The sequence below is a fragment of the Equus caballus genome, chromosome 18, assembly GCF_041296265.1.
Source record: "Equus caballus isolate H_3958 breed thoroughbred chromosome 18, TB-T2T, whole genome shotgun sequence".
NCBI classification, from domain to species: domain Eukaryota; kingdom Metazoa; phylum Chordata; class Mammalia; order Perissodactyla; family Equidae; genus Equus; species Equus caballus.
The window spans coordinates 19917664-19940088 of NC_091701.1; the positions used below are offsets into that span (position 1 = coordinate 19917664).

Consider the following 22425-nt stretch of genomic DNA (forward strand, 5'->3'; position numbering starts at 1 on the left):
CCACAGAAACAGCAAGCCTAGGTGTGATCATTTGCCAAGGAAACAGATTTCACATTTATTCTTAGCACCACGGTAATTCAAGGGAACTGCCTGGACTGCTTATAATGCAACCAGTGATTTGACTCTGCAACAGGCCACAAAGAACTCTGCTTTTATTAAACTTGAAATAGTCATTAAAATTACTCAACAAATTTTAATTTAAAACAAATGCATAGGGCTATTCTTACCAGGGAGCGATTCTGTTTCAGCTGAAAGCTTGCTGGTAAATCTTCCCAAAGGTCTAATTTTATATCCAAAGGAATGAAATTACAGTTCATCTGGTTTCCATCCTGATTATAGATTAGGAAGGCATTATTAATCCATTTTGTCTGTAGGCACCAGTAATTATTTTAAAAGTAAAGAACTGTACTATGGCATCATATGCCCAGTCTCCTAAAAGACAAACTGGGGTGGCACATCCCAGACGAGATTCCACCCACACAGCTGCCCTGAAAGGATTCTGAGTGGAGGAGGGGGGCCAAGCTCTCCATTGCCCCCTGGATGCCTCCAAGGCATTCACTCTTCAGGGTAAAAAATGCCATGTAGAGGGCTGTAGTCAACCAAACACAAGGTTTAAACATGAAGTATTTCTTTCACAAAACTAAAGGGAAGAGTCTCTGCTTGTAAAAATCTATTGTATCAACAATAGTTGAACCTATATTCTAATTCTCTCAGCCAAAAAGAAATGTTACAGTTCCCACAGCTGCTTTGGAAAAAACACACAAAAGTACTTACATATAGATTAAAAGTTTAGATATGCAACACTTATTCTAAACTCCGAATTAGACTTGGGATTTTGGCTGAAAGGAACAGTTCTTTAGAGTTATACTGTTAATACAACATAGGATGATAAACATCTGTTACTGCTCTTCCTCTTATAGGCAGTGAACTAGGGTTTTTATCCAAATTTCTACTTCTAGATTTTATTTCAGCTCTTCTAAGGTAAAAAGGAAAGATTCCTTTTCAACTCTATTCTATCTGTGAAAAGATCTGTGGCATTTCATCTGCTGAGTGTCTCCTATTTAGAAAATTAACTGAATAACATTTTATGATAATGGGACATATAAGTATTTAGAATAGTCATAAAAATGTACTATGGGTCAGCCCTGTGGCATAGTGGTTAAGTTAGGTGCACTCTGCATTGGCGGCCCAGGTTTGCAGGTTCGGATCCTGGGCACGGACCTATATCACTCATCAGCCATGCTGTGGTGGTGACCCACATATAAAGTAGAAGAACACTGCCACAGACATTAGCTCAGGGCTAATCTTCTTCAGCACACACACACACACAAAGCACTTGAGACTATTAAGAGAGCTATCAGGAATGTGAGGTGGCCCCTGCTATACAGGCTGGGTGGCAGAGCCAAAAGATGAGTCAGCGAGGCTGTCACTGTATTTGGCTAGGCAGCAGGCAAACTCTACCCTCTACCAGGAGTTTGAAGTTTCTCTCCTGTCTCTGCCCAAAATGGTAAAAACACTGATGAGGTGATTTAGGATGCAGAGCTTTCATTGTACAGAGCAAAAAGTTGAAAGAATTTAAAGGGCTTCTGAATTCCTATGGTGTGCTGTGCCTAGTGTCCATCCTTTGGCTTCTTGACCTTCAAGCCCTTCTGGGGACCAGTTCTCTGTTACTCTCATGTGATGGTCTGAGAAGCATGGCCTGGAGCTCCCCCAACATGGGGGATGAGGGTGGCTCAGGCACTTAGACCTGCTTCTAGATGAGCAGAGGAGTCCTTGGTGCTCCCCCATGTCTAGAGGCTTCACGTGGTGGACAGGGGTCCAAGCCTTTAAGAGGAGCGTTGTTGACTGCCTGGCTTCATTCTTGGTGTCTCTCTTGGCTGTGGTCCTACAATGGAGGCTGCTTAGGGCTTCTGGTATTCACGATCCTGGTCATCTCCTAATCTTCTAGCAATCTCTTCTAATCTTCAGTTAGAACTGAAAATTATTACCTGGCACACCATGTATTTCTATCTATATTTGGCTTAGTAGAAAACATGTAACTGAGTTTGGGGAGCTCCAACACAAGTCATCTTTAAAAACGGCATTTTTTCAATAGAATGGCCCATGAGTTTAAAAAGTTACAAATATTATTTTACTTTACTTATAAAGATTAGAAATTTGAAACTGTAGATCAAGTAAAAGTAATATAATCGCAGCAAATTTTTCCTCAAATACTCACACTAGTTCCCCCAGGTCAAAGTTCTCACATGGTCCCCAACATCCTTTCAGGGGATCCACAAAGTCAAAAGTGTTTTCACAATAATAGTAAAACATAATTTGCCTTTTTCACTTGCATTCTGTCACCGATGTATGGTGAAGTTTTCCAGGCACAGGCAGATATGAGCATCCCACAGTCTTCTATTAAGACTTTAGAGAAAACTGCTAAAAACGTAAAACAATGCCACTCTTCTCACTAAATATTATTTTTGTTTTATAAAATATTTTTAATAAAAATATGCTATTGATATAAATATATTTACATTATTGCTACTCTTAAATAAATGAATATTTTTAAGTGTTTTCATCTTAATTTCAAGTACAGTAAATATCAATAGATGTAACCCACATAAACGGAATATTTTGGGGTCCTCAACAAATTTTAGGAGCGTAAAGAGGACCTGACACTAAAAAGTTTGGGCACCTCTAACGTAGGCTATGGCAGGAATCTGAGCGATCATATTAGCAAAGCTTCACAAAGCTTGCTCAAGACAGATGGGCAGCCTCAGGCTTTTGCAAAGATGCTGCTGCTGCTGCGGCTACATTCACTGAGAGTTCCTTATGGCTGGGCACTGTGCTAAGTGCTTTACAGGAATTAGCTCATTTTATCCTTGCAACAACTCCTCTCCACTCTTTCAGCTGAGGAGACTGTGGCACAGGGCAGGTAAGTAACGTGTCCAAGATTGCACAGTTAGTACCAGGTTTGAACCAAGGCACTCGGGCCCTGAAGTCTATGCTCTTAACTGTATGCTGTCAGCTTCTCTTCATCTTCAGATTTAACACAGGAATTTGAGAATTAGCATTAAGGAGGAAAAGAACTAGATGCCAATCTCTTTGTTAATAAAATTAAATATCTCCACTGAAACATGAAAAATAAAGGCTTTTCTATGTTTCAAGCTACAGAATCCACATGATGCTTACCTTAGTATAGAGGTGAATCCGGTCAGTATTCTTACTTGCACAAAACATTAAGGTGTCATACACTGGCAAAGTGTCTGAGCTCTTCAACTGTTCTAATAAAGAAGATAAAAGAGAACCTGAAGGCTTACCTAGCCTTAATCCAAAATATCTTATTTTAATCTTCTGCAGGTTAGAATGATGAAATAGCTGTATCAAATTTATCAACATATTTGACAAAGAACATGTGCCTGGGCTTGAAATAAAACTTCCATGGTAGGCCACTGAAGAGCATATTGGCTTGTATGGGAACCAGTTGCTTTGTACTTTTGCTAATGACTCAACAAGAAAGAAACAAATTCAGAATTAGCTGAAAACATATGAGTCAGGCATAAGGGAGAATTTCCTGCTACCAGGAGTTATCAGTCTAGAAGCGGTCCGAAATCTAGACTTTTGCTAGAGTGGGTTTAAGGTGAGGCTGAATGAGCACCATTTTAATTATCAGCAGCAATATAGCTATGTCAAGGGCCACTTAAATGCCTGATTCCCTATGACCTCATGCCTCACATTCACAAAAGGAAATGAGTGAACAAGCTTCTCTTCTGATAATCTCTTTTTATTTATTCCTTTCTCAGTCCCACTGACCAATATATTCTGCAGGAGAGATAGGCTCATCAAAACATATTTAAATAATAATTATAGTTAACAGTTTAAGCACTTAAAATGTGTTCTAAGTACATATGTTAACACCTCTCAGAAATAAGTAGTGTATTTTACAGAGGAAGAAACTGAGGCACATTAACTTGCCCAAGGTCATACCACAAGTAAGATGACTTAAGCCCGGTAATCGGGCTCAAGCCTGTGCTTTTAACCTCTGCCACAGTTCCTCAGTGACCTTTTAAAGTATTTTCCCAGATCTAGAATTCTGTGATTTGTTTGCCATTCTACTTGGCAATGTCATCATATTTTTATTTTTCTAATCAAGCCATTGGTCACTTTACAAATTTGGTTTGTGGATTATTCCCATATTTCATAAATTCAAAAATGTACATTTTTTCCCACACTTTAACATCTCTGAAATTGGCAAGTCTCATAGTCAATAATCGTGGCATTTTACCATCAGTTTGGGCCAGGTGGTAGCTGTGAAGCAGTTCTCACTGCCTGAGCATGCATGAGCTCACTCATAACTACAATACTGTTGTCATTTTTTTTTTTTTTTAAGAATTTATTTTTTTTCCTTTTTCTCCCCAAAGCCCCCTGGTACACAGTTGTATATTCTTCGTTGTGGCTCCTTCTAGTTGTGGCATGTGGGACGCTGCCTCAGCGTGGTTTGATGAGCAGTGCCATGTCCGCGCCCAGGATTCGAACCAACGAAACACTGGGCCGCCTGCAGCGGAGCGCGCGAACTTAACCACTCAGCCACGGGGCCAGCCCCAATACTGTTGTCATTTTAACACTACACTTGAGGTATGTACAGCATTGTTGTCACTACATGTGTTGAGTTTAATTACCTTTAAAATATGTTCAAAATGTTTCACTATGATTTGGTATTGAACTGAAAAATTATCATGCATACTAAAAGAAAAACTGGATACAGAGCAGGAGAGCATATCAAATAAATTTGATATTAAAGAGGCTAATGTGTCATTGGAGGACTAACCAAAATTTTTCATATTCTTGCAAAGGAGTAACTCAGTGCTTCTACAGGCCTAAAGGAAGGAGATCCCTGCAAATACAGGAAGCTGTCTCACATTTGGATACCGAGATGTGCAAAAGGGTTGCCTATTACATGCCAAGCAATTGACTAAAGGCAGGAGAAAATGCCAAATCCCTAAGAACAAATGAAAGAAACAGCAAAGCAACAGAAGGTGGTATGACCTGGTCTGGTCTATAATTAAAGTATTATGTCATAGTTTAATTAGCAGTTTTTTTCCTTCTTAATGCACATAAAATACATTCATCTCATAATCTTTGTGTCTTCAAATTTGAAGAACTACAGTTAATGCCTTAATGCTTAAAGATCAGAAGTCATTCTTTGACAAAAAGCATTATAGGAACAATTCCAAATCAGGTGATATTCTTGGTAGCTAGCAGCTACACTGGGTTACACATTTCTTTTCATTGTTTCTATGAAGTGTAATTTAATAGTTTGAGACTACAGAGGATGCATCTTTTGAAGATGCAGCCATCCTTCCAGACCCTAGAATTCCAGTTAGAACAAAGTTACTGTTCCAGCATAGTACACACCACTCTAATTCTAAAAGAGCACATGCGGATAGAATAAACATTCGAACATAGAGTGCCTCCTCTTCCTTCTGTTTGTTTTTCACGGAAATCATGTTAGTGGGGACATGGGAAGCATATTGCTTGTGTGGAGTTAGCCCAGTGATCTGAGAAGTCAAAAAAGGAACAGGGGATATGCATAGGGGCAATGCTGGCATGGTCTGGAGTGGATGAGGCCAACGCAGATTTCACCAGCAGAATAGAATTTCTAAAAGTCGGATGATTTTTGAAAAGTATTTGTAAGTAAAACTAATATATGTCTTCCTCAAGGGGCCAGAATTTCACCTACCAAGTGAAGTACACCTACCAAGCCAGAATTTCCTGGCAATAGATGAAGAGACTCATGGCCCAGTTGATGACAATTGCCAGCTGTTGATTCTGGGCCTGCTGTTTAGTGCACTGAGCCATATGCTGTCCTCCAAGAGCCTCATCAGCACTTGGGGGATTGTCACAGCAGAAACAAGGAAACTAGAGACATAAAAGGTATACCCCACCTGAGTCTACACAGTCTACTTAAAGTCCCTTAAAACTAACAGACTAAACAGGATCCCTTCTGAGATATTCTTTGGGAAGACCTTGAGGAATGAGACGGAAGGAAGGTTGAGGAAAGAAGAAAGGAGGATGCCTTGAGCTCAGAAATTCTTAAATGAACATTTCATTTTAAAGCTATGAATCTGACAGCAAATTATATCTATGTTTAATAGCAATTGATTTAGAAGAAAAACTTCAACAGTCCGACATCTTGACAATTCTGGGGTTGTTATAATAAGAACATCAATCTGTGGGTTACTATGGTCACTAACTGAGTAACAAGGAAACTACTCAAAAGTACTCACAATCTTTTGCCAGCTGGCCCATAAAGATAGTGATGTATGACATACAGGCTGGTATTTGCCAACCATCACAGCTATAAATAATGAATGGAATCAACCAAGAAGTAAATAAATCCGAAACGCTACATGGTTGGCTCCAAGTACAGTCATGATTCACATAGTCTTGAAATTATGTACCTTAAAAACATTTCCTTAAAAAAAAAAACTCTTAAATTTAAAATATCCCAATTAATTGTAGCCATTTAAAAGAAATTCATGTGTAGAGGATTAATGATCTCCTAAGTGGCCGTTAATAATCTGTCAATCTTACAATTTTGTCCAAAAGAACCTCCCAAATATCAAAACCACCCCCATGGGCCAGGCTTGGTTGAGGCTGGGCAACAGGCCTGGGGGCAGTGCGTGCAGCTATGTATCAGTCCTACTCTCTGTGTAATGTCTGAATGCCAACAGCTCTGCTCTTCTTGCCATCTTGTGTTTAAGTACGTGGTTACAAATGGTTGGTATTTTTAATATAAATGAGAATAGAACAAACCTGGAACAAGGTAGTAATCACAAATCTACTAACAGTATTACATGTCTAAGTACATGGCTATTATTTGGATGCTAGAAATGGAAACAAGACTTACCATCACCTGGCTTGGGCGTGGTTCCATCTTCCGTCTCGATTTTGGATACTTCTTCCTTGCTCTCAGCCAAAGGTTCAGGTTCTGACTGTGCAAGGACTCGTTTTTCACAGTCAGCACTAGTCCAAACTTTTTTGGAGGTGTCTTTCTGAGAATCATCTTTCTCCTTTCTGTTTTTATCCTGGGGATAGCTGAGGCTATCTATTTGTAGAATTATGAAAATCAAACAAATAATTTACATATAAATTTAAATAAAGTCATCATTTACTCTAAGCCAAGTCTAAAAAGTAAAGTTTAAAAAAAGTCACAGCTAGGTCTCATAAAAAAGAAACAAAGTCAACAATATTTGCTCATTCTTTGGAAACGTCACTGGGAGTCACTAAATGCCAAGTGCTACTCGAGGCACTGGAGAGGCAGCAAGGGACCAGACAGGTAAGTCTCTGCGCTTCCTGGAGATTCCACACTATCTGGCAGAGATAGAAATAAACGGGTAACAAATAATTAGGGGCTTTTCAGAGAAAGAAAAAAACAGGGTTTTTCTGAGTAAGGAGAAGGGGTGAAGGGAGTAAAAGTGCTTGGAGGATCCCCATTTGAGCTGAGAGCTGTGCATGAATCTGGGAAGCCTGGCCCGGGGGCCTGTATTCTTGGATTAGATTCTAAATGTAACTGGAAGCCATTAGAGGGCTTTAGGCAAAGGAATATAATGATTTAAAATTTTAAGGGTCACTCTGGCTGCTGTGTAGAGATGGACCACAAGGGGCTCTGGTAGGGAGGTTCCTGAGGTCTGAGAGAGAGAATGATGGCTTCCAGTAGGATGGTAGCAATAAAGATAAAGTGGCTAGAATCAAGATATATTTTAGAGGTTATACCAGCAGAACTTGCTGGATCAAGTGTGGGAGGAGAGAGAGGAATCAAGGATGCTTCCTAGGTTTTTAGCATGATGTAGGGAAGATGAGGGAAGAGAAGATTTGAGTGTTAAATGTGGTGGTGGTGAATCAAGAATTCCATTTTGGACATGTTAAGCGTGAGGTACCTATTAGACATCCAGGTGGAGACGTCACATAGGCCACTGGCCATATCCAATCTGGAATTCAAGTGAGAGATAGAAGTCTGGGGATATGAACTGTAAGATGTCAAGTACAAACAACCGGTATTAAGAACAAAGATGACAGAAGTGTTACCTATTGACAAATATTAGTGTTCATTAAATACTATGCCAAATTTTATCTAATGTACTAGAGACTGCATTAGCCACCTTTATGCAACGGTATTTTATGGGAACTAATATTGCTCCTTTAACTTCTCAGATTCTACCATTTCCTCAAAGTGTTATAGGGCAGGCATTGGACAAAAAAATTTAGATGAATTAGAATTAATTAGAATTTTCAACTTCCGGGGTGCATCCAAATCAAGGTTGGACATAATTTTGCCAAAGTGTAGTGATATTAGTCTAATAATTATTATATTTATATACAGTAATATCACTGTTACTTAGGATATGTATTTCTCTTTAATCAATTCATATCGTTTGTGAATATTGTTTCATATTCACAAAAGGTGTTTTGTTTTCCTTTAGGTTGCTTGAGAATTAATTAAATCATGGGTTTAGACATTTTTATTGTTGCTCTTGGTATCACAAAGAAAAATCAGAACTATAAAACCCTATTAAACTACGATTTCTGTTGCTAAACCGCTCAACTTATATACTTAACGTGAACTGACATTATTTTGCAGTCACGAGATACTTTATTTTTATTGCCTGAAGCAGTTGGAAATTGAATGAGATAATGCAAATTGTGAGAGATATTATATGGAATAAGCTTGTGGTTCCAATTTAGTTCATAGACAACAGGTGTCCACATTTCAAATATAACCACCCAGATGGCAGACTTGTCATTTTGGTAGGAACACCCAGAATTGAAAGAGGAAAGACTCCGCTACTGATTACATTTCCTTTCAGATCAAAAGTAAGACAGAGGGAAGCAAGGCAGGCAGGAAGGAATTGCAGTATCAGAACTTATATCTTAGTGGAGTCTTTGTTAATGTCAATACTCTCAAGAATTCCCAGATGACTGAAAAGTAGATGTGTACAACTATTACAACAGAGAAAATAAAATTATTTCTTCCAGTTTCCAAAAGTGTCAACTTGGCATTTTGAGTTACCATAAAAATGGTCTTTAAAATTGGAAATAAAAGGAATACTAATGATCTTTTTCTTAAGACCACCACAGGTATTAATAACCATTTCAAAAACAAAATAAAAGATGGTGTATCATGCTATAAAAACATACTCTGAAGTATGTTTACGATTTCTACTTTTAAAATAGCATGTTTTGGAAAAGAATAAACTTAAAAACAGATATCAAATTCGTTCTTAAAAGAAGATCTATAGGGGAATATTTATAATTTGTCATGCAAGAATCATGGCACCATGTATATTTTACTAGGCAAAGAAGCTACATTGAATTATTTTGCTATTTAAACAAAAATAACTATAATTTCTTTAAAAACAAGCATTATCTACAGAGGAAAGAAAACAGCAGGTCTATGACTATAAAGCATATTTGCTGCCATAGCAACAGAGCTTCTATTCCTGCCCACTGAATTCATTTCCTGCTGGCATTAATCAGAAATGTCCATTTGTGCCAAATTAATGCCATGTCTCAGACACTCGGGGATATACATTCTTGACAGAACTGGGAGCTTTTCACATTCCACAAGGGGATAAATTCAGTCTTCACTATGTGAAGTTCTTACTCTAGCTTAAAAGCTACAGTCAGTGCCGAGCCACACTAACCTCTGATAACGGCTGTCATCTCTAAAAGCACAGGTCAGTTACCTGAAGACACCACTGCCAGCCCCGCCACGGTCACCCTCATGTACTCACCAGCACTACCTTGAGGATTCTCACACATTTCACAATACGGTAACACTGAGTTATTGATATAGGTGCAGAAACCACACTGCCAGCCCTTTCCAGGGAGGAGTGGGGGGGTTGCCTGGCCTGGAGCTTTGGTTTGCTGGGGCCAGGACAGTTTCTCCTCCAGGGGACTGCCGCGGTCATCGGTGGCGACTGATCGCAATCTTTTAGCTTTAGGTTCAAAATTGCTTTCACAATCAATGGTATCTTTAGGAACTATTTTTCCAGGGTCTGCTGGCATTACAGTATTTTCCTCCTGTGACATCCGTGATTCATCAGAAGAGGTCACCAATTGTCTTTTCTTAGGTTTTGGTGAAAAGAATGATCGAATATCATGCTGTTTTTCTTTTTCAAACTAGGAAAGACAAAGAGTTATCAAATTAAGGAGAATCTAATATGCTCTTTCTAAACGAAACTGCTTAACAAACTATTTTCCTTAACCATATTCCTTTGTCTTTTGACTACTTTGTTGGAAATGAATTCAATTACGCTATGACTCTTCATACATACATATACGCAGGATACCATTAACACATCCATATATTTCCTGTGTCTAACTTTATTTTAGCACTTACAACGTGCCAAGCACTTTACACTTACTAGCACATTTAATCCTCATGCCAGCTCTGTGAGGCAGGTACTATTATTCTTCCCATATTTCAGAGGAGGACTCCAGGTTTAGAGGTTAGGTAACTTGGCTATAGAAGTTATGTCATAAAAATACACTTCATAAACTATCTGCTCTAGATGTATGTCAGGGAAAAGAGGCGATTGTGTGTTTAAATATTTCAAGTCAATCAAGAACCTTGAAAAATGTTTTCATGCCCAAACTATAAATACAATGTCAATAAACAATATCTTTTTCATATTAAAATGTTTTCTTGACCAGAGAGCATTTTTCAAATAGCATTAAAGCTATTAATTAGAACAACTTCTTTAACAGACACATTTTAATAATTATCTTGTCTTCAAGAAATATATTTCTCTTTTCTAAGAATAGCTACATCACTATCTCATGTTTTTCATCTTTTCAATATATAAATCTCAGCCTCCTATTAAAGAAAGGAAGATACCTATCTCTATGATCAACTAGCTGGCAGTTAACGTAAATTAAATGAGTTAGTTTTAGAGAAGTCTTGCTGGGGCCTCAATTGGGTACCATGGTGGACACACACTGTGGCACACTGCATTTCCAATGATAGCCACACCAATTCTTATCCCATTTCACATGTTCTTCTCACAATGTGACATTGACACACCTACATTTAGAGGTGGGGTCTGTGTTCCCCTCCCTTGAAACTGGGTGGACTTGTGTAACCATCTCAATTAACAGAATACAGTGAAAGTGACGCTGTGAGACTTCTGAGGCTTGGTCGTTGAAGGTAACATGGCTTCCACTTGGCTATTGGCACTCTGTCTCTCTCTCTTTACATCTTGGGATGCTCGCCTTGGGAGCCTAGGCATCATGTTGTAGGGAAGCCCAGGCCACTTGGAGAAACTACGCGTGGATATTCAAGTTGGCAACCCCATATAGGCCCCCAGGGTACAGGCAGCATCAATTACCAGACAGTGAGTAAACAATCCTTCAGGTGTTTCCAGATCCCAGCCTGGAGGTCTTTGAGCAAAGGTCCCAGTCATCATAGGGTAGAGACACATCATCTCCATTATACCCTGGCTCAATCCCTCACTTACAGAAACCATAAGAAATAATATATGACTATTGTTGTTTGAAGACACTAAATTTTGGGGTAATTTGTTATGCAGCAATAGATAACAAAGACAGATACTATAGATAACGATAGCAAAATACTGTATATTGTAAAGAGAGATTTTACATAATAAATCTTATCTGCACTTCTTAGTGGTGCTGCATAAGAAAGATAGATTTAGCAAATTCATAAAGACAGAAGAATCAGTGGGAGCTATGGAAAGGAAAATGGGGAGTTATTGCTAAATGGTTACAGAGTCTCTGTTTGGGGTAATGAAAAAGTTGAAAATAGTGGTGATGGTTGCATAACATTGTGAATTTAGTATTAAGTGGCATCACTATTGAAGTACACACTTAAAAATGGTTAAAATGATGAATTTTATAATTATACATATATATATATATATAATCATAAATGTAAAAATTCCAAAAAAAGCAAAGGAGAAGGAAGGAAGATTTAGGTTGTTCCCATATTGGCAAAATTAAAACATATATTATAGGAAAAGAGCTCCCTCCCGTCATAATGTTCAACTTTTATTTTGTACGACTGTTATTTATATATTCTCATATACTATAAAAAAAGTCATCTAATTAGTTGTGGAAATTACAGAATCTAGGTAAAAATATAAAGACTGAAATCATTAACCATGAGATAAGATTTTTAAAACAATGCACAAGAGAAATTCTAACAAAAGGATGGAGAAAAGCAGAGAGATTAGCAGATGGATGGAGTTTAGTGGTAAAAAAAAGTAACAGAAACAAAGATAAACATTTAAACAAAATGTTCTATTTCATATAATAGGACTGCAAAGAGGGCTTGCAGGACTTTGAAAATACTAGCAAATGTTCAGCAAATTCTATGAACAAATTCTATCAGCTATTTCTAGTTAAACCATGGTGTTTTTACATGGAGGTCAATTTTCTGAGTCCTTGCATGTCTAGAAACGAGCCAATTTTGCCCTAACCCTTAGTCAGCAGTTTCATGGGGCATACAATTCTCCTTAAATCTTTAGACATTGCTCTATTTCTTCCCACATCTGATGATATTAACAGTGTTCCTTCATAAGTTGCAAACTTTTTCTTCATTTTAGAGGCTTTCAGGATTTTCTTTTTATTCCTGGTGTTCTAAATTTTCACCATGACCTATATTTATATATCTATATCTATATGCCTTCTACTTAGCACCCAGGATACCTTAATTTTGAATTGTTTTGATTATCTTTAGCTTTTGGAAATTTCTAGTTTCTTCCTCTTCATTTTCTTTTTTTCTGGAATTCCTGTTTGCAGAACATTAGACTGAGACATTTATATCCTATCTTTTATTCCCATATTTTCCTTCTCTTTGTCTTTTTACCCTCTAAACTCTTGGAGTTTTTCTCTATTTTTATCTTTCAATTAAGAATTATTTTGTTTTGGCAGTCATATTTTTAACATCTAAAAGTTCCTTCTTATTCCATTTCTTTTTCGTAGTATTCTGACTTTATATTTGCAATAAAATCTCAAATCTGACGCTACTAATCTGAGTTTTTAAAAACTTATCTTTAGCATCAGTTTATGTATTAGTTTATGTTTGTTCACCTCTTTCATGCTACAGATCTTCTTCTGAAATGGCCAAGGACCTTGGTCATCCCTTCATATATAAGAATGAAGGGATGGGAGGGTTGCCTGGGAACTCAGGACACATGGGGCTTATCACCAAGAAGATCTGATAGGACAGACTGACTGAATGTGAGGGGTGAGGAAGATGGACGGGCCCAGAGTGATCCTCAAAATCCCAAATTTCTGACTTGTACCATTGTAGGGATGATATTTTCAGTTACTGTAACAGGGAATATGGGAAGATAAATGGGCTCATTAGAAGGCAAAAAGAGAAGAAATAAGAAAATCAGTTCACTCTTAGACATGTATGAGGGCTGGTGGGTCCCGAGTGGAGAGTTCCAGGAAGCAGGTCTGGAATTCTAGAGAAAGAGAGAACTGGATTCACACATCCAGGACCCCTGACATATAGAGGTGGTTACAATCAGAGGAGCGAATGTCATGATACAGGGAGGGAGGAGGAAGTAAGAAAAGGTGAAAGTCAAGGACAGAAAGGAGGGGAACAACATTTAAGGGTGGAATGAGGAAGAGATACCAAGGAAGGAAACACAAAAGGAACACTAAGAAAGGGAGAAAAATCAGGAGAGTCGTGGCTTTAGCGGCTGTGTGTTTTGGGTTCCCATTCAATACATGGGGTGCTCACTGGGCACCTTCAATCAAAAAAACTCACGTCCCTCAGTTCTGGGAAATTTTCTTCTATTTTTTTCCTTCCTCTGTCTTCTCTTTCTGGAATTCTACTAAGCAAAAAGCTTCTGAACTGATCATTTCATTTTCTTCACTTTTTCTATCTCTATTTGTTCTACTTTCTGTGTGATTTCCTCATTATCTTCCTTTCTATCCTTGTTGAATTATTATTTTCTGATATTACAGTTCAATTTCTAAGGGCTTTTCCTTGTTCTGCTTTCATGGGTGCAATATTTTCTTTTATTTCTCTGTATATATTAATGGTAGTAGCTTGTTTTTTTTTAAAGTTTTCTTCACCTCGTTGCATTGTCTCTGCTTCTTTTGTATCCCTTTCTTGGCTTACATGCTTGTTTTGCTCTCTGCTTGCCACATGAAAGGCTTTCCTCCATGCCTGGTGGCCTTTGCTGTCCGTTCATATTTAAGAACAAGACACTAAAACGCTATTGGAAGTTCCATGAGGGGGACTTCACTGAAGGTCATCAGTGACTGTCAGGAGACCTGTTTCAGTCTCCATAGTCTTTTCTTGGTCCAGTCAATTTCTCCAGAAAGGAGTCTCCAGTCTCCTGCCTGAAAGATACAATGCTGACTACCAGTGACCTGGGACCCAAGGATTTCACCACTAACTAAAGAGTCTTTCACTTAAGACACTTGCTTTCAACTTACTGTCTTACTCCTTTCCCTCAGCTGGCTCTCTTCCTAGATATACTTTAAAGACATTTTTAGAAGGAGCAAATAAAACAGCTAAATAAATAAAATATAAGAAATACACATATAAAATACAAAATAAATATAATATACAATAACAGGCCATCATCACTTAGACTAAATAATGTTTAAATAATATTAGAATCTTTTGTCCCATTCTACATTTTAAAGAATTTGTTTCTTTAAAAACATGTTAATCTCTCCATCTGACCACCAAAAACTAAAACACAACAAAATTATTTCAGATTTGTTTATAAAAAAAGCAACCGTCCTAACAATACAAAAAAACCCTAAGACATCTTTCCAAAAAGAATTCTCAGAGCCTTAAAATATCAGCTTTACAGTTGATCTCTTTAATTAAGCTATTTAATTAAGCTATTTTTAAAAGAAGTTCTTTTACTTTTTAAGCATTGACTAATTTTGGAAATTAGCGTCTGAGACGTTCTCATTATGTGCCAGAGGCAGGTTGAGAGTAAAGGCTAGCAGTGACTGACAGTAATCAGAAATTGATGCATACCTCTGCCACCATGAGGATTTACTTACAGTGCATGGGAGTAATCAATATAGGTGCTATTTTGAAACCACATCTGCTTGGGTAATCATAAAATGAGACTCGAGCAAGCAAAACCCAGAAAAGGAGTGGGTGTGTGAAAAGGGAATTATTTTATATAATTTTGAGAACCAAAGGATACACACAGAGTATAATTTTAGAAAAAGGAGAGGGCAAGATTAACCAGTAGCAATGACTTTAGCTAAAGTTAGGATGGCTAAATTGGACAATGATGAATGTGGTTACAGGTAGTTAACCTTCCAAGTTGGTGCCCTGGCCGCAGGGGTGCCGGAAGCTGTAAGGCCTAACAGGAATAAAGACTTCCTCTGAGATAATCAGTTAGAAACCTGATCCATACTATCGGTTATGTTTTCTGATTGTAGCCTCTAAGCGATCAGGCAGGAAGTTGGTTGACAGGTTTCTCTGACACTTAGCTGCTATGACTGATAGAAAAACAGGTGAGAAAACCTCTTTGACACATCCTAATGGTAATTATAGGTGTCGGATGGGGACAGAGAAGGGTTACAGGTTTACTGAACACGAGTGCTTAAGCTGGGATCCGTGGGCCTCTCACAAGACCTTGGATGGCCTTCAATGAGCCTGAGAAATCCCTGAAATTATCTATAAAATGTTGTCTGGATTGTATGTGCATTTCTGGGGAGCAATTCTTGACTCTCTCTATAGTCTCAAAGGTGTTCAGGACCCAACAAAGGTTAAGAGCTACTGGATTAGAATCAAACGTCTGAAGATGCACATGTGGTTTGATAGCTCCATTTCTTTCCTGAATTTTCTACAGAAGAGAGAGTGAGGGTTCATGTGTGAATGTACACGTGTAGACATATGTAAACTAGCTCTTTTTTATATTTGATTTTTTTTTTGAGGAAGATTAGCCCTGAGCTAACATCTGCTGCCAATCCTCCTCTTTTTGCTGAGGAAGACTGGCCCTGAGTTAACATCCGTGCCCATCTTCCTCTGCTTTATATGCGGGATGCCTGCCACAGCATGGCTTGACAAGCAGTGCATAGGTCCGCACCCAGGATCCGAACCAGCGGACCCCGGGCCTCTGAAGCAGAACACATGAATTCAACTGCTGCGCCACTGGGCCAGCCCCCTAGCTCCTTTTAAGGGGAAACAAATACATAAATTCTCTGAAATACTTAATAAGAATCCCTCAGCTTCTCTCAAGTAATAACTTCAAAACCTGAAAAATACCAAAACAGAGTAACTTCTACTCAGGCATGAAACATATTCACTTAGCTCCTTTGTCTGTTACTGTAACTGGACTCTGAACTGCTTCCCATAAGACAGCAAATGACATGGGAATGCTCACACAGTCAAACAGAGAGAAACTATTGATGAGGTGAGTAGAAGAAAGTGCATGGATTGTAACCGCTAGGGAATTACTGTGCTGGCAGGACTCAAAGGCACAATGTCACGTAGCTCAGCTTAAAACTAAACACACTATCCTTGATGCTTTGAGACAGTGCCATATCATCATGAGCTCCTTATGGAGATTCCAGCAGGTATTTGGGACATGTCTGGTTAATAAAAGAAGGAAGTGACCTTGAATGAGAGCTGTAGACACAGATACTAAATGTGAATGCAAAATTCCTGTATCTGTCAGATGCTTCTAATTAATTTCCTTTTTGTCTTTTTTTTATTAAATTAGTTTTTTACAAAGTGAATATGGATCCACTGATTAAAGCATCTGAAAAAAAGGCAGTAGGAAATAATTGTAAACAAAATGTTCCCCAAATAAACACGTTTTCTAAAAGTATTAGATTATCAGTAACATGACTCCTTGCAGGAGCAAGCTTTATCAGTGTCGCCAAAATAGACCAGAATCCTCTAATTACAACAGCATACTGATAGTCAAACACTCAGCACCCATACCATCCTGGCAGTTCCACATTTGAAAAATTACCAACTTTATTAATGTTATCAGCATTTCTCAGTGGTAAAGAAAGGCAGGAATACAGAAAGACAAAATATTTTTATGGCCTAGGAAAGCTTTGTTACTTAATAGCAAGATTAAGCTAAAAAGTCTTTTATGTTTTGTAACTACATTCTTGCACTTAGAAGAGACATTATAGTAACAAATTATAGAAAATGTTCTAACTCATCATTACTATTTGTCCTTGTAAAGAAATAACTATATTAAGTGAACTTTGTAATGTGTAATAAACAAGAAACTTAAATGTAGGTGTTTCTAAAAAAGGAGGAGCAATCTAAGTTTGCAGTAATTTTTATCACAAGGCTTAGGGAAATAGTTAAGTCAACATACCTATGTCATAAGTGATGTGGAAAATAGAAGAACATATTCCTCTCTGCAGTTATATACTTAACACTCAGTTATTATGTTCCTGTCTTTTGTTCAATATTGTTTTTGAAAAACAAAAGAAAAAATATTGTTTTTGCCGAGAAGTGCTGGGAATAAAAACTGAAAAATGCTTAAGGTGGCAAAATGCGTGTTTTTATCTGAAAGGTTCAGGGACCTAATATATTTGCTCTGCTTTGCACCAGGGTAAACCACTGCTCTTTAGAGACAAATCCCCTGGCCATGACGATAGGATTAAAAGTCAGTTATTACAACTGAAGGAGAGGAAAAGGAAATCTAGTAAAACTCATAAAAACAATAAAGTACTTCAAAGCCTGGTGCGGCTCCAGAGCAGCACACACCACCACCAAAAGCACTGAGGACGGGTTTAACAGGCTTTGATCAAAGGGCAGCTCTGGTAGGAACCATGACTGCCTCATATCATTCATCTCCCGTTCCTAAAAGAATTAACAAATCCGCTGTGTTACAAATGGGTGATTGGGACATCTTGCTTGTCTGCTGAATGGCAGACGATTAATGACTGGAACTGGAACTAAAAGCCTTCACTAAAATTTGTAAACAAGCCAGAGGATAGAGAGTCACAAAAGTAGGGTTTTAATTATCTAACTAAAAAAAAGATGAATTTAAATTCTCCTAAAAAAGAAATGACTGACTGAATTTTCAGATTTTGCAAAATGTCCATTCCTATGTAGTTAAATAAAATTTTGGCAATGATCCACTCTTAGGCACAAGTTTTTTTCTGTGGGCATAGAGAAAATAAAACAACACTCTGATTAAAAAAACAAAGTGGTAAAAAAAAGAAAAAATGTTATTACTTCTTTTTTAAAGATGACATCAAATGCAGTGCAGGCAAATGTTTTTGGGAATGGCTATCTCTTCCAACAAGGACAATTAGAACTTAAAACCAAAATATTATATAATATAATGGACAGATCACTAGAATGTGACTCAGAGGGGTAAGTTAATCAGTACCCACGTGCCATAATCTCTCTTTTAAGGCCTGGTGTCCAAAGGCCTCACGGACATCAGCTGAGTGGTTCAGAGGCTCCTCAACCTCAAGAGGTCCTGAATGGACCCTTCATGCTGTCCATCAGCCAGCTCCTCTCCTACCATCACAATCTCTTGGCTCCCCACTCCTTACCAAATTAACCACGAAGCCCTCTGCTCTGGATTCTCCAGTTTTAGAGTAAACTGGATCACTTCCTACCACTTCATTTTGTCCTCCCCTACCTACCTCTGGTTCTGGCAACTCCCTTAAATGCTTGCTTCAAACTCCCCTCCCCTTTCTGCACTTGCTGCTATCAGGCAGGGTTTCATCCAGGCCACACTCTGTTGATTCTACCTCTGAAATGTCTGGAATTTTTATTTTCCTCTTCATTACCACTACCACTGTTAGGAGTTCGTGGAGTCCGTCTGGGAATCCTTGACAAACGAGCCTTCTCTATAGTAATAGCCTTATGAATAAAAAGGAACGGACTTTATTAGTAGACCTGTAAGTGCCTGACAGCACCAAAGTAAAATTTTGGTAAAAGGTGTACTGAAGAAGCTGGCTAAAACCCAAACCCACAATGGGACTTCTGACTTCTCACCCCAAATCTAGCAGCAGAGGAGACCATAGGGCCTTCCAGGGGAGGCACATCTGCTCTACTTACAGTGGAGACACAAGTGCGAGAGGCACGCCTCTGCAGAGTACAGTAACCCACTAGCCCTGAACTGCAGCCCACCCAAGTTCTCATGCTCTGAAAAATCAGGTTAACAACTCCTCCTCCAGGGGAAGGCGGAGAAAGCCCTGAGAGGGAGTGGAGAGACGGGAAACCCCTTCACCACAGACTGAAACGGGATGGGAGGGAGGGCAGAAGTAATCCACTCCCTAAATACCACTGCCTCTAAGAACCTCTGTCTCTCCTCCTCCCCTTCATTTCCCACACTGCCACCAGGATTATCTTCTATAAACAGAAATCTGATCACGTCACTCATCTCCTTAAAAGCCTCTCATGACACTGCACTACTTCCAAGATAAAGTCCAACTTCTCGGCGTGGCATGCGTGGGCTCCTCTCCATCTGACGGATGCCAAAGTTTCAGCTTTCTTCTCCTTTGACTCACTCCTCGTGTGCCTTATGCTCACACATTCACATGGAATTCCCATTCCCAGCACAACGGATATCTGCTCATGACTGTGCTTTGGGGAATGTTCTTGGTGTCCCTGCTGGCTGAACCAGGACCTGCTCCCTTTGAACTCATCCTTCAAAATCCAGCTCAGAGTTTCCTAAGGAAATTTCCCACGTGCCCCAGGTAGTTATTTATTCTGTCCTGTGTTCCCAGAGCCTGGTTTACATATCTCTATTTTCACATTTATTATGCTGCATTAAAATGACTTGCTCACAGTTGTCTCTCCCAAATTAAGAGTAAGCTCCAAGGGAAAGTTAGCTGTTTTCTTTATCTTTGCACCTAGCATATAGTCTTCTATAAATAACAGCTTTATTGTGATATAATCTATTTATATGCCATAAAATTCACTCTTTTTAAGTGTCCACTTTAGTGATTTTTAGTATTTTCAGAATTATGCAACCACTAGCACCATTTAATAAAACATTTTCATCACCCTCAAAAAAGAAACCCTGGGGGGCCAGCCCGGTGGCACAGTGGTTAAGTTCACACGTTCTGCTTTGGTGGCCGGGGGTTTGCTGGTTCGGATCCCGTGTGTGGACATGGCACTGCTTGGCAATTCATGCTGTGGTAGGCGTCCCACATATAAAGTAGAGGAAGATGGGCCGGGATGTTAGCTCAGGGCTAGTCTTCCTCAGCAAAAAGAGGGGGATTGGCAGTGGATGTTAGCTCAGGGCTAATCTTCCTCAAAAAGAAAACCCTGTACCAATTAAGCAGTCACTTTCCATGTCTCCTTCCCTCAAACCCCTAGCAACCACAAATCTATTTTATTTCTCTACAGATTTGCTGATTCTGGCCAATTCATATAAATGGAACCAGACAACATGTGGCCTTTTGTGGGCTTCTTTCACTTAGTGTAATGTTTCCAGAGTTCATTTATGTTGTAGCATATATCAGTACTTCATTCCTTTTTATGGCCAAATAATATTCCACTGTATGAATATACTACTTTTGTTTATCCGTTCATCAACTAATGGACATCCGGACTGGGCTAACTTTTTGGCTATTATGAATCATGCTGCTATGACATTTATGTACAAGTTTCTGTGTGGATATATGTTTTCAATTCCCTTGAAAGTGGAATTGCTGGGTCACAGGGTAACACCGTGTTTAACATTTTAAGGAACTGCCAGACTGTTTTTCAAAATGGCTGCACCATTTTACTTTTCTACCAGCAAGGTATGAATGTTCCAGTTTCTCTACAACTTTGCCAAAATTTGTTGCCTGTAATTTTAGTCATCCTAGTGGGTGTGAAGTGATATCTCACTGTGGTTTTGATTTGCCTTCTATATAATCTTACTAAATGTTTATATAATGAATGATCTCTGAATGCTCTGTATGTAGTACACATTCCATAAACATTGGCTAAACCAAACTGAAGTGTTTCAATGTTCTCTATTCACTCCACAAATAATCGAGGGTCTACAGTGTGCTAACTCTAATGCATCTAGTATATTTCAGCCAGGTTATGAAGGGGACTTTGGAGCAGAAAGACCTGGGTTCAAATCCTAACCCTGCCACTTACTGGTCATACGAACTTGGGTAGATTATTTAACCTTTCTGAGCTTTAGTGAGAAATGGTAACAGTATCTGCCTCATGGTGTAGCTGTGAAGGTTAAATAAGATCACGAATGTTAAAGGCTTAGCACAGTCGCTACATGGAACCACCATTCATATATTTTAATTATTATTACTGAGTGAATTGAAATCATAAAGGTAAATAAGACAAATGTCTAGTAATAATACTTTGTGACATAAGATATTTATATATCTCTGTCTATAACAATGAGGCTACCCTCTTGTCCTCATTAGGCTATTATGCAGACTAATTATATAACATTTGCAGAGTGGTTTGAATTCTAAAATATATATTAAATAAATATTCTAATTTAAAATGCGTTAGTTTCAAGTTCCAGTGCTTTTGCATATTCAGAAACAAGAGATTTTGGACAAGAGAGATTTAGACTTCGCGAATACCACAGCTTTGGGGGTCAACTTTCTTTTTGCTACCATTTTTTCAACCAGACAATACATAGGAAACAAGGTTATTTTTTATATGTATGAGACAATTTCTTATTTGTACTTCTTAGCCCACAATAAAACAAACATTTCATACAATGTTGGCATTTAATAAAAGATGCAGTTTGTTTCTGAATTTTGAGGGCATATTTTAAAATTTTATAGTTGTGCTGAAGAGTTCTCCTTCCCAACTCCATATAATTTTTTTGCAGCAGACCAGCAGCCATCCTATATATTTTTAATGCAAATGTGGGTGTCTGAAATGTAAATTTGCCTTGAGGAAAGCATGATCTAGAAGGCCTTGAGGACAACAGACCAGGGGACTTGAGGATGGTTATGAGAGAGAAAAGGCAGGCGTGTGAGCCAGGACAAAGACGCAAGGCCTGAGGCAGGGTAAGGAAGGTTAGGCAACCAAGGAGAGGCTCATGAGGAGAAAGGAAAACTGGGAGATATTGAACTAAGAGCCCACAAAAGGAAAACAACTAGTAAGGGAAAGCAGAGACCGCGTGTGGCTGAATTTGGGAACTATCTGGAGATGTGTTCCAAAATGGAAAGAAACTACTCTCTGAAGTAACAAAATGGAAGCAGCTCTGACTTACCGAGATCTGAAGGAGAGGAATCAAGCAGACAGAAGACTTGTCCTAAGCAGGAGTAGGATTTGTGACCCCTACTAAATTAGCCCTTTCTGTTGCTCACGTGTGAATCACTTCCGCACCACGTTTCTCTTCAGATACTTTATAGTATATATGTATACGGTGGGAGAAAGGGACCTCAGAAGCCATTTAGTGATCCAGGGACTCAAATGGCTGGATAAATGATCCTGCTGATTATCCATTAAGGGCCAGA

The 22425-nt window shown here is 38.6% G+C and overlaps 1 protein-coding gene across 10 annotated transcripts in view; it reads right to left on the reverse strand.

Moving 5' to 3' along the window:
• Positions 1–22425, reverse strand: part of ZRANB3 (zinc finger RANBP2-type containing 3) — a 216270-nt gene that overhangs the window by 14774 nt on the left and 179071 nt on the right. For all 10 annotated transcript variants that reach the window (XR_011428187.1, XR_011428186.1, XM_070240766.1 and 7 more), the window contains 4 exons: positions 9780–10167; positions 6896–7093; positions 3178–3269; positions 228–329 (listed from right to left, as the gene is read on the reverse strand). Coding sequence is in view for 8 of the 10 variants with exons in the window: in XM_070240766.1 (XP_070096867.1) it covers positions 228–329; positions 3178–3269; positions 6896–7093; positions 9780–10167 (780 nt within the window). In the remaining 2 variants the exon portion in view is untranslated. The remainder of the gene's footprint in view (positions 1–227; positions 330–3177; positions 3270–6895; positions 7094–9779; positions 10168–22425) is intronic.